The 12,794-nt window shown below is 43.5% G+C and overlaps 1 protein-coding gene across 2 annotated transcripts in view; it reads left to right on the top strand.

The window, feature by feature from the left end:
* Positions 1-12,794, top strand: part of LOC146866271 (alcohol dehydrogenase 1-like) — a 306,192-nt gene that overhangs the window by 205,919 nt on the left and 87,479 nt on the right. For both annotated transcript variants that reach the window (XR_014970817.1, XM_085635185.1), the window contains exon 7: positions 8,122-8,257. Coding sequence is in view for 1 of the 2 variants with exons in the window: in XM_085635185.1 (XP_085491311.1) it covers positions 8,122-8,257 (136 nt within the window). In the remaining variant the exon portion in view is untranslated. The remainder of the gene's footprint in view (positions 1-8,121; positions 8,258-12,794) is intronic.

The raw sequence follows: 12,794 nt of genomic DNA, 5'->3' as shown, positions 1-12,794 counted from the left end.
GCCAGTACACCCTCTCTGCCTTATGAAGGCTGGGGCCCCTTTTTCTACCTCTGCCTGGCCAGTAAGGCTGGTTGCCAGCCATGGTTCCTCCAGAGGGAAGGAGACATTGAAGGTCCCTTTTGACTGCCTGGTCCTCTTTCAGCCCTGAAAGCCCTTTCTGCTCCCCGCTTCTTGACAGGGGGTCTGTACCTGGAATGAGGCCGGGGGGTACTCTTGACGCAGTTCTGGCTGGCTCTGGTGTGCTTCTTTTTTCCCCCTCCTTTTTTTCCGAAGGATCATGAACTGGTTCTGCTACTGGAGACCTTGGGAGGGAGGCTAACTGCACTTGCTGAATCACTTATTGGATCCTTGTGTGGGACTGGTGGGTCAGAGGCAGTGATGCATTTCTGGAAGCGGCCTGGGTTGCCTGAACTGAATTGGCACGCCTGACATGGCTAAAGACAAAGCTCCTCTGAGACTCAAGCAGGGTACCCTAGATAAGTATGCTCATTCTGGGGGTGTGGCACAGCCTTGGGGTGGATTGACAGGTGAGGACTGGTCCCTGACAATGCTGGCCTCCTGGCAGCCATACCAATCTAGAGAAATGTTGGACAAAAAGATGAGCACAGTAGGGAGCAATGTCACCCTGCTGCATCAGGACCTACAGAAGGCCGTCGAACGGACCACATAAGCAAAAACCCGAGCGTCAGGGGTGGAATACTCTGTCCACATACTCACTACTGTGACAAAGAATTAGCACCAAGAGTCAAGGATGCTGAGGGCAGAGCCCATTAAAATAATGTACTACCTGTGGGATTTCCAGAGGGATGTGAAGATTCATCCTTGAAGTGCTTCTCAGGCCAGTGGCTCAGATCTTTAATGCCCTCAGAGGCTCTGTCCCTATGTTTTGTAATTGAATGAACCTGATGGAGCAGGTTATACAACATTTTGTATACCTCCTCTATTTTGCATGAAAATACTAATTATATAATCTATTAACTATAATATTATTAAACGAGTTTTGCATGAATACTAACCAACATTATTAAAACTTGATTTACACGTGGGATTTGCATTTTGCATGGCTAAATAATCTTTATTACTAAAATCTGTACGCATATTAACAATAGTATATGTGGTAATAGTATACTGCATGATATATGTTGCTTTTGTGATGTTGCCCCACGAGGAGGACCGAAAAGGTGAATATAATTGCTTTAAATGTCGCTTTATGCTAGATAAATACAAGCATAAAGGGATTAGTAAGGGGTTAACATTAGATTCACTATTTCTATGTATTAATTACTATTTTCTGCTTGTGTTGCATAAGTTGGCATTTGGGCCTAAATCAAAGATGGCCGCTGTCACCACAGTCGAAGTGGCCACTGTCTCATGAGGTGAGGAGAGAGCTACGCATGCGCGAGAAATCTCCTAAACCTCGTTGCGTCCTTTGTTCACCATGTACCCGGACAGGGCTATGAAACGGGAGGTCTGACAAGACAGGAGAACAATCGACCTTAAAATAAGCTGACTCTTCGCTGACCAATGACCTCACCCCTCGAACTGTACTGAAAATTTGGAAATCTTAAGTCGGACGATCTCGACCAGCCAATCACAATAGTTCAAAAGTTTGAAAATGTATCTTCTTTACTTCATTTTGTTATAAAAGAGTAGTAGAATAGAGAGAGAGGGCTGCTCATCTTCTTCCTGTTCTCCTTCAGCGCTCCTGAATCTTTGAGGGTCCGGATGCTGCCTGATCGTCTGATGACTACAGACTATTTATCATCTCCACGGGCAATGATTGATGCTTGTACGTCTTTGGTCCTTTGCCAATGTTTGGGACTGTAGCGTGCTGAATAGAGACTTTGGACTCTGAGCTTTGGCCTAATATATTTTGGCGATTGATGACAGAACTCGGTTATGCTGAGCCAGTGAAATAGAGAAGCCCCAGATAGCCAGATTAGGTAAATATGATGTTCTGCGATTTACTTAAAATTTGATATAAAATTTTCCAAACTTTGACGAGACAAATGCAAATTTAAATCATTATGAAGTTTTAGATAAACAATTATTGATTAACGAGAAATCATGAGTTGTGGGTTTTCATTTGGAGAAAGATTCTGAAGTCTTAAAATGTGTTTTAGCTGGTTCTAAATCACCATCAACCAATCCAACTAAATTGGTCCATTAACCAAGTGGGAGGAGTGCCTTGATGTTTTAGGATTAAGGATCTGTAGGCGAAGGGCGTTAATGTATAATTTGTAAAATAACTTTTCTCTCCCTATAGGTTATGAGGTGTTCCACCCACATGTCCAGCGCTTGAATTACTCATCCCTCCTGCGTGTGCAGACTAGTGAAAGAGACGTGTGAGTGCATGTGTGAATGAGCTAGTGTGACGTCGGGTCTGCGACGCAGGGAGGATATTGGTACATGTTGCTCCCTATTACCCGGTCTCGCGCTGGATCACACCCACAGGGCCCTGGTGTGGCGTCTTTCACCAGGAGCCCAACCCTGTCCCATAATTGCAAAACTCTTGAACTACATGGACAGGGACATGATCCTTAGGCACACCTGGCTCAAGGGTAAAGTCATGTTCCAATCCCAAGCTATAATGATCTTTCCAGATTACACCAGACTGGTGCAACAACAGCAGCAATCTTTTACAGCAGCTAAAAAGCAGTTCAGAGATCTAAATATTAATTGCATGCTGATGTGCCCTACCAAGCCGAAGGTAATCTATTAATCCCAAACTCTCTTTGTTGAGACACCGGAGGAGGTCTTCCATTGAGCAGATGAAAGAGTTCACCTCAAACCAAACATTCCTCCGAGAATTAATTATCACTCATTTCTAGGGGAAGGGCATGTACAATCCTCAAATGCCCTGGTGAAAATAAGAAATAGATTGCACCTTACCTGGAGAAATACTTGATGGGACTGGCCCCCTCTGCATCCCAACCAGATGGATCCAGCAGCGGAGGCAGACCTGGATGCTGTTGTGTTGTCTAGAACTATGCCTATCACCTGAAGCTACAGTCTATAAGCTTGTCCCCCCATGGACTGAATGAGACCCTGTAGCGCCCATGCAGATGCTGTTGCGGAGCAAGATCCTAAAGACCGTGCAGTTGTGGAGTATTAGGTGTTCCCCTCTGCATACCTTCCTGTTGAGAGAACACTGTATTTAATCTTAAACTCTTGTGGTCTCCACTGTGGCTTAGAGATGGGGCCTTGCAGTGGTATGCCATGCAACACATACTTGATGTTTTCAAAGTATGGAGTGGAGGGAGTTGGGTAAATGTTGTTGTTCACATTCTATTAGACCATTGCGTGCCACTCATAGACCTGCTGCTGATCATCCCACCTTTCTCTTTTAACTAATATCACCCAAATATACCATGAGTGGCATCCCTGACATGGAACGGGCTCTTGGATAAAATCAAATGAGGTGCGGTTCTGAAGTACCCTCAGAGAATAAAAGTAGACTCATCTAATGTGTAATAAAGTCCTGTGTCTGACTAGACATGTAAGTATATCACTCCATGATAACAAGGGGCTCTTGGGGAACAGGCATCTTGATCACAACACAACTTACTAATGCTTAGGCTGATCCAAAGGGCAGGTATATAGCTGTGACTGAAAGTTTGTATGGGAACCTCTCACTCCTTAATGTGTATGCCCCCCCTCAGACATTTCTGAAATGAATCACTGGGCTCTTGGAAGAATTCCCAGGTGGAGTTACATTGATGGGAGAGGTCGGGACAGAGTCATGGATAACTTTAGCGATCAATGACGGCCACATGCACTGCCTTCAGGCACTGTGAACACTTACATGTTACCCTTTCTTAATGCAGTGGGCTTAGTAGAGATCCGAAGAACCCATCATTCCACTGAGCGCTGCTACACCTCCTTCTCACGTCTAGACTATTTCATTAAACCATATACATGTACAAATAGAATTGCAGACACTAACATACTAGCACGGGGACTATCTGGCCAAGCTCCAATTGGTCTTTTGGTCTTCCTGGGTTGCCAATGGCCTGACTTCCGATAGCACTTGTCATACTGGATTCTACAAGACGTACACTATAAAAAGCACATGGGCCATCCCACTGACAACTGCTTTACCCATAATGCTAGATCTGTGGAATCCCCAGCAATACTTTTGGAAGGCCTAAAGCTACACTGAAGGAAGATCTGGAATCTCAGATTACCACATTAGATGCACAGAGTCAACAGGGAGCTGGACAAATGGCCCAGAGAGAGTTGGGTCTCCTGCAGCAAATACATCAGCAGAATGTGTTGAAGGAGGCCAAAACACCCCTGGCAGGTGGTACTAAGCTGCATATACCAATGGAAAGACAAGTCTAGTAAAATGTTGCATACACTGTGCAAAATGCCCGTAAATCCTCATCTGTGACCCTCCTGTGTAACCCAACCAGATCTCTATATACAGAACCTTGAGACATGGCTCGTAGCTTTGTGGCCTACTATAACGGGGTATACGCTGGGAAGAAGACTTTATCACAGGACCAGATAAAATAAATTGTAGTTGATCTTCCCTTTAAGACCCTTACGTCTGAGGGATATGCACCACTGGATAATGACCTCATGGTGGATGAGCTGTTGTCAACCCGGGAGGGCTGAGACTGGGAAACTCCCTGGGCTTAAAGGCCTTCAATGTGAGTTTTTTAAACCATATATGCCCAAACTCCAGGACCCATGTTGGTGGTCATACACACTGCTGCTGATCGCTCATGTCTACCCCCAATATTGGAGGCATGTGGGGACAGTGGTGATTCTCAAGCCAAACCGACCAGCAGTGGAATGTTCCTTTTATGGCCCGATCTCTCTCTATAACTTAGAGGAGAAAGTAATAGCAAAGGGGATGGCAGACCAATTACTGGGGTTATTCTCCACATTAGTACACCCTGAGAAAGATGGGTTCATGGCCCACAGGGACACCCGACAAAATATCAGACGTCTATGTAATGCATTGGCCCTGGCGGGCAGACTAGGAAGGCCAATAGCAGTTCTCCTTTCTGTCATCGACAAGGCATTTGATTTGGTGAGCTGGGAGTATTGTTTTGCACTCCTTTGCCACCTGATCTTTGGCCCTAGGTTTCTCTTATGCATCAAATTATTGTAAATGGACCTAGTGGTGATGGTACGTGTGGGCAGAGCCAGATCAGACCCTTTCCAGTACAGCGGGGGACAAGAAAGGGTTGCCCCCTGTCCCCTCTGCTGTTCGTTATCACCATGGAGACGCTGGCTGTGTTGTGGGAATGGACACTCAGGTAGGTGGGTTGGAGTGGGGAGACAGGGACACGGACAGAATAGCGAATAATATGTATCTTGGGATAAACCTCAAGTCTACATATAAACATCTCCAAATCAATGTTTTTTCCGCCGATTTTTTACCTGCACAAGTTTAACTGGGCGGCTGTGCTGCAGATCGCCATGTTGGGCTTCAAATACCTGGCTGTGTTCGCGTTCCCAGATGCGTAGGTGGCTTGGAAGGGCATCCTTCATCCCATGCTGGATCAATTGAACGTCCAGGTGTGGTCCGTCTTCTCCTATTCTTGTCTGGGATTTTGGCAATTTTCAAAATGTTGTCCTTACCCCCCTTCTTATACCAATTACAAAACGTTCTGTATGAAATGCTGTAGCAATGATTTCAGAAACTGAACTCTATCCTTCACGTCTTCTTGTGGGACAATGGCATTCCTTGTGTCCCCCTTGGGAAATGTTTCACGTCTATGTACCTTGGGAGCATTGCTGTGGCTGACATTGAATCCTATTGCAGGGCCTCACATCTCGTGATGACTGATGACTGGTGGAATGGCTTCCAAGGCGACCCAGCATTTGAGTCTGAAAAATGGGCCACTTGGGGATCCTAATTTAGCTCTTTACTATATGACTGCAGTGGTGTTGTCTTTCTACCCCCAGCGGCAACATAGTTTTCAACTTGTGGAAATGCACCCCCCGGCAGATGAAAAATTTGCAAGCTGAGTATGATCTTCATCATAGTCAGTTCCATCTCTATCTGCAACTTTGTCATGCATAGGTCCTCTCTATAGCGGCTCTGACCCATCTCCCAGAATGTAACCTTCTGGAAGGCAAACTCTTCTCTGGAGACTTGAAGGAACACAAGGGGCTAAGATCTATCAGACTCTCATGTCCAATCACACAGACACAGTCACTAAACTGCAAAAAGCATGGGAGGATGACTTTGGAGGCCTGGATGAAAATGACTGGACAGAAACCAGGGGAGTGCCTATGGCCTCAGCCATTACAGCCAGGCCCAGAATAATACAACTTAAATACCTTCACAGGTATACACCTAGTGACATCGGTTATGGAAGATGGGGGTTATTGCTTCTTCCACTTGCCTTCGCGTGGAAGGTAAATTCCTGCACGCAGTGTGGAGTGTCATGTATTGGTTCCCTTTTGGTAGGGCGTGACATCTTGCTTGGCTTGAATTTTGGGCTGGAACATTTCAATGAACCCTAAACCTATCTTGCTGCATATTACTGATGCGCTGGTTGATGACCGCTGCTTTTCTTCGGTTGACCCTTGCCAACGGGACATAACGAACGGGTGTAAGGATATGGCTCCTCCTTGAGTAGAAAAAGAGGGGTGGACCACTGCAAGGAGTTGGAAATAGCGACACATAGGGCCAAAGGCTGCGGTCAGAAGCATGCTAAGGTGTGGCAGGTGTGGAAGGATTATAGGAGAATTGTGCTGGAACCCACCTGTCCTATACAGAATAAGTTAGATGATGTAGTTTGAACTTATATGGGCTGAGGCACACATAATTTGTGTGATGGTGACTGTCACTAGTTTCATTGATGAAGTAGTAAATGTGGATTAAAGAGTGATGGCAGGTGGGAGTTGGTTCAACACGCAAAGAGTTGCATTTTATATTGTTTATTGTATTCATTGTGTTCTTGCATACGGAAGCTGTGCTTCTATTTAGCATCAATATAATCTTTTTACAAAAAAGAATAACCAGGAACTCTAAGGCATACACATTTCTCCCTTATCATATTCGAAACAATAGGTTTCAATTCAAATTGGCAGTCGTATTGCTCATTTCCTGCAGTCTGGGCCATAGGAAATCCTGTGAATTCGACTGCGAGATGCTATTACAGCAACTCACCACTCAGTTTTGCTTTTGTTCTGTTATCAATATTCAGTTGAGCTGTGTGGTATATGTGGTGCTGAGGATTATTCAGTCACTGACACATGTATCGATGGTAAGTACATCTTTCAAATAACATTTAAATGGGTGGGGAAGGGATTTGTGAATGCACATAATTTGTATCTTCACTTTAGTTTTTGCATCACTCGGGATAATTTGCAATAACACATTGTTTGAGAAAACTATTTTCCAAAAAGGTTGTGTACTAACTTCCAGGAGTTCACATTTTATGAGATAATTAAATTACCTTTACATTCACTACATTTTTATCCATGTAGCATCATCAGTAAATAATGTACATTGTCCCTCAAGGTTGTTATATTGTTCACCAAAGTTCCCCATGTTCACTTCTTTGTTGTGAACAGAACAGAGCACTTGAACCAAAGTTCCCCACGAGAGAAAGAGTAATGGTTCATAGTCAGCAACACAATTCAGCACAAGGAAAAACATGTCTTGCAAACATATTATTAGTTATATCCACCATTACAAAGCGATTTAAAGCAGCAAAGCTATTAGGGAGTGGTGTGGACACCCCCCACCCATGAGATACAGAGCAAGAGGAATAGGGGCTGATTATATTTACTGCCGGGCCATGCATTATACTATCATTGCACAAGCTACACCTCCCTATGCAATCGCAGCCATGTTTGCTCTGTACTTTAAAATGAAGGTGACTTCAGGATTCTTTCCACAGGAAAGGCCTTTTTGAAAATGTTTTTGTTCCTATAACAATGTTTTGCTGAAGGCTCCTCTTGCATGCAACATTTGTATTCCTGTTCAATTTGCATTTGATGGTAGAAGGTCAATGATAATAGGTTATGTTTGCACACTTAACTGTTTGTGCTCATTTTATTGATTTCAGAGGAAGGAACTGCAGAGTCAGCCCAGTCATGGCCTGAACCTATTGAGCATGGAACTTTCATCTGCTTTTTTGTTTCTTTCAGGTCAGTGCCCTGAAGTCCTCCCACTATGCATTTGGAACCACTGTGATTATTGGACTAGCGCCAGCCAATGAGCAGATCTCCTTCGACCCTATGCTGCTGCTCACAGGGCGCACTTTGAAAGGAGCTCTTTTAGGAGGTAGGGCAGTAAGTTGATATTGAACTGAATTGTAATGCCAGGGTGCAGTACTCCAAATGGAGGAAATGTACTACTTACTTTTACACTGAGTGCAGAAGTTGAAAAGGGAGAAAAGGATACAAGTGTGTACAGCCATGGAAACCCCTAGAAGCCCTGTACTTTATTGACAACATCATTAAAGGAATGCATATTGTACTAGAGCAGGAATGTATGTTTTACTGGAAGAGGGCCCTTTATGTCTAGCCGCATTACAGAACCTGCCTGAACGGCAACAGTGAAGCTGGTTATGCTTCACCATACAATGATGTCACAATGGTCTTTTGATTCACATTACAAAATCCTTAGCTCAGTACTGGTAATGTGGCAAAGAACAGTCAAACTTTACTACAGGAACATGTGTTAAACATTTCAGAGTACCAACATGGGCAATAAGTAATTGACACAGCTGGAGAAAAATCCAACACCAATTATTAAAAATAGTGAATTTCTAGCTAAATGCAGACACTAAAATGATTAGAATAGTACACATATAACCGTAGTTATCGTTTTTAGAAGCTATATGAAATCAGTGCAAAATAATACATTGAAAATGTAACATTGCGGTCATTGGGAAAAACCACTGGTGACAATTGGTCACGTGCAGGTTGAGTTGCATGGTACTATTGCAGGGTAAAGGTGATGTGGGTCCCAGGATGAGGCCCCAACAGTCAGTTATATTTTATTTGGCCTGTGCATAGTTATCCTTGCTGTCCCTGGTGCAGAACAGGAGCATCGGGAGAGCTGCTTATACTCCTAACTCAGAGCTGCAGGGAACAAGATGCAAAAACAGAACAGAGTGGTTGCTGGCATCAGTCCAAGGTCGGATGGAATTCTGTCTAAGTGCAGCGTGGAGTGAAGGGGTCGGTTGCCGGACTGGTGACCAAAAAACCTTGGCAGCTGTAATCCTTGGAAAAAGGCACTTCAATGGCCGGTGTCCCGGGGAACACTGTAGCTATCTGTAACTTTGTGGAAGGCAGGACTACAATTCCCACAATGCACTGTACCATCTGGATTTGGAAATTCCAATGGAAGGCCCAATGGTCAGTAATTCTATGGATCTAGAGCATTGTTTTACTTGCAGTTTTCAGGGGGCTAGTGCCACTAGTTCAGAAAGGCTGAGGTTGCTTCAGGCTCCCACAAGGGTCCCTCTGTCTGGGGGAAATGAAAGTTCACCTAGGACTAGTCTCGATAAGGCAGTTCCAGGAGCTTTGCTACAGGTGCAGATTGTCCTCTTTTTTGCTTTGTGCATGTCCTGTTGTCGCAGACATAGGTCTCTTCTCAGTCCCTCTTTGATGGTTCAGAACTGAGGTTCTAGTGTCAGGGGTAGCACTTAAACCCTAGATTTAGGGGCACTAGAGGTGTGGTTGCAAGTAGTCAATGGGCTGCTTGCCCCAGCGGCTAATTCACCCCTGAGGTGACCACATCCAGGGGCATAGGTCACCTTTTCTACCCACAGCCCTCTATTCTGCCACTTCTAAAAATGTCAGAACTCTTCTTTTAGTGTACAGGCCGGGTTACCCACCCTGGAGATTTGGCTAGCTTTCCGGGGGAGTACACCTCCTTCATTATCTAATTTCTCACCTGACTGGGTGCAAATGTGCCTGGGCAGAAAGAGGGCTGTTTCCTCCACTGGTAGTCAGTCCTGATGCATATCAGAAGGGTACAAAGAACAGTGGTCCTGAACCAATTTCTCAAAGAAAATTACTTTAAAAAAAACACTAATCACTCAACATTTTTGAGCTTACAATAATTAGCTCACTGTTACATGAAACAATTATCATTTGAGAATATATTATGTGCAACAGACAATTACTTCAAAACAATATGTATTTATTTTGTTAGGAAAACTAGGTTCGGAAACCTGATAATGTCAGAAAAAAGGAGAATGGGTTGCTCCAAAAGGAACTTGCAAGAGGTTGCTCGAGAGTGTAAAGAGTTGAAAGGAAATCCAAAAGGGGAAGGAATTCCAAAAAGGAAATCAAGGGGCATATCAATTACAAAACTCTGCATGGGACTGATAACAAATAAACAGTCTTGGTAACATGGCCAAACACAATGTAAATATGTGCACTTTAGTTCACATAACTTTTAAAAGTCCAAGGGATATATCTCCTTTAGTTGGAAGGGGGATGGCAGGGAATGAATGGTCCAGGTTAGATGGGGGATGGCATCGACGTTTCGATCCGGGCTAATGGCAAAAGAGGGAAACTTCAACCTCAGCCACGCGGATCTTCCTCATGATGGGGGAATAGAATGGGGCAATCCTACAGAATAGAAAGAATTGACTAAGAAACTTAAAACACATCAATGTTGGTAGTTAACATCAACACTATATCTCTCCTACGCAGCTTAGAAGGTAGCGGATATGATTCAAACCCGGTGTGGCCACCTAAATGTAGGGCGAGAGTAAATTGCACATCAGGGGGAAAGTAGGACCAATTTCTATTAGCCAAAAAAGCGGGGGAAAAAGGGGGGGAAAATGGGGACCTGCTGTCAGTAGTTTACTTGGGTCACTCAGGGTGGCACTAACAGTGCTGCAGACCCTGGGGACCCCTTTACCACCCATGCCCTGGGTATCCCTGACACCATATACTAGGGACTTATAAGGGTGGTAAAGTCCTTGTCGATTAGGGATGCCAATATACACATATCAGTTTTAGGGAGAGAGCACTGGCACTGGGGTCGGGGCAGCATGCTCCTGTGTCAGAGTCATAACTATGAACATTGGAGCAAAAAGTGGGGGACTGTGACAATACAAGAGAACTTTCCTACAATTGATGACAACAAAAACTGATGAACATAATTGCAATAAACTTGGCATGTAACTAGACCTTTACCAAGAATATAACCTTTTGTAGGTTTAGAGATATTTGCTTCAATAAAACGTTGTCATGCTTCAAAGGGTTAAATTATATAGACATCTTGACCATTATTTTGCAGATACTTTACAGTTGCGATCCATGGAGATTTGTGGTTTCAATTTTAAAACTAAACAACTCCATTTAGATGAAGAATCATTTTTTTCGTCATCTGTTGCAATGCCTATGAATTCTAAGTGAATCTGCAAATTTACATGATGAGATTTGCTGGCAGCAAATCAAAATGTGTCTTGCGGCAGCCCTTACTGACTACAAGACACCCAAGCCTGCATCAGAGAAAATGGTTGTGGGATATAAATGAGGAGCCCATATCCTCACTTACTTCAGGGAGGATATTAGGGATTCCTACAATAACAGAGATACTGCCCATAAAAATAAAAAGCTTTGTTTGTACTACGGCGTACGCTTATCTTACTACACACATGTGGATCCGATGAGTGGCTATTTTAAGTTGGATTTATTGCCACTGTTTAGCTGACCAAGATTCAGAGATCTTTTAAAGTTCATATACTTTATTTTATTAGAAACAGAATTTGCAATCTTGCAAACGCCACAGTGCGTAGTTTAAGGCTATAAGCCATGCAATGATCCCTGAGTTGATTGTGCGAGACACGTAATTGGTTTGAATATGTGAAATGATTTTAGAGAATGTGAACACCTAAAGACCTAGGACCATGACCACTGCATTGATTTATGGTGCAAATAAATGGTCCTTGCTGAATATCATCCTCCTGTTTTGTGTTACATGTCTCGGGCAAAACGATTTTGTAGAATTTACAAAATGTTGTCATAGGATTTATTCCTCCCACTACAGTGGTCTCAACCATGGATCCATTCTAGAAGAGGATGTTTCTTTTCATCTAATGAAATACATTGAATTATATCATGTTGTTTGCCAGACTCCCAAGGCCATCTATTCAACAAACATATATGTGGCATTCACCAGTGTACATTTAGAAATGTTCCCAATTTATAATCAAAACCTGTGCCAGAGGACCAATTTACAAGCAAGAAATATGACGCGATAAGTGGACTCTTCTGCTCCTCAAAACACCAAGCATATAGATGAATAAAACGGCTCCTCACAAACTTGTTGTTTTTTTATACAAGAGGAATATGCCATTCTAAAGTAGCTTAAGGCACTCATGCTCAATCAATAAGCCTCCATTCAATATGCTTTTGCTGCAATATCACTCACACCATGTGTAATAAGCTGCTGAGAGAGCAGGAGTATATAGGATTTAATATATCTCTTCTTTGATCCAGCTGGGTCTTTCCAAGCTTTATATCTGTTAGGCCTCTGCTGGTGTATGTAATCATTACCTCAACTGACTCTCGACTCATTTTGTTCTGTACTAGATTTGCACTCAGCCCCGCCAGACTGGCTTCATCCATGAGTACAGTGTGTGGGTCACAATTAAAGTATTCAATGTATTCCCCAGAAGCAACGTAATTTGTGTACATTTAGAGTGTAGACTCACACCCACCATTCAAATTCTCCACACTTGAGCACTTATAGGAGTTCCAGCTGCAAATTCTGGTACTGCTAATGTGGGGACCTGGATGTCTTTCTCGCTCAGTGGCCATGTTATTAACTCTTATGACCACACAGTTAAATA

The sequence above is a fragment of the Triturus cristatus genome, chromosome 2_1, assembly GCF_964204655.1.
Source record: "Triturus cristatus chromosome 2_1, aTriCri1.1, whole genome shotgun sequence".
NCBI classification, from domain to species: Eukaryota; Metazoa; Chordata; class Amphibia; order Caudata; family Salamandridae; genus Triturus; species Triturus cristatus.
This window is presented reverse-complemented; position numbering and strand designations above follow the sequence as displayed.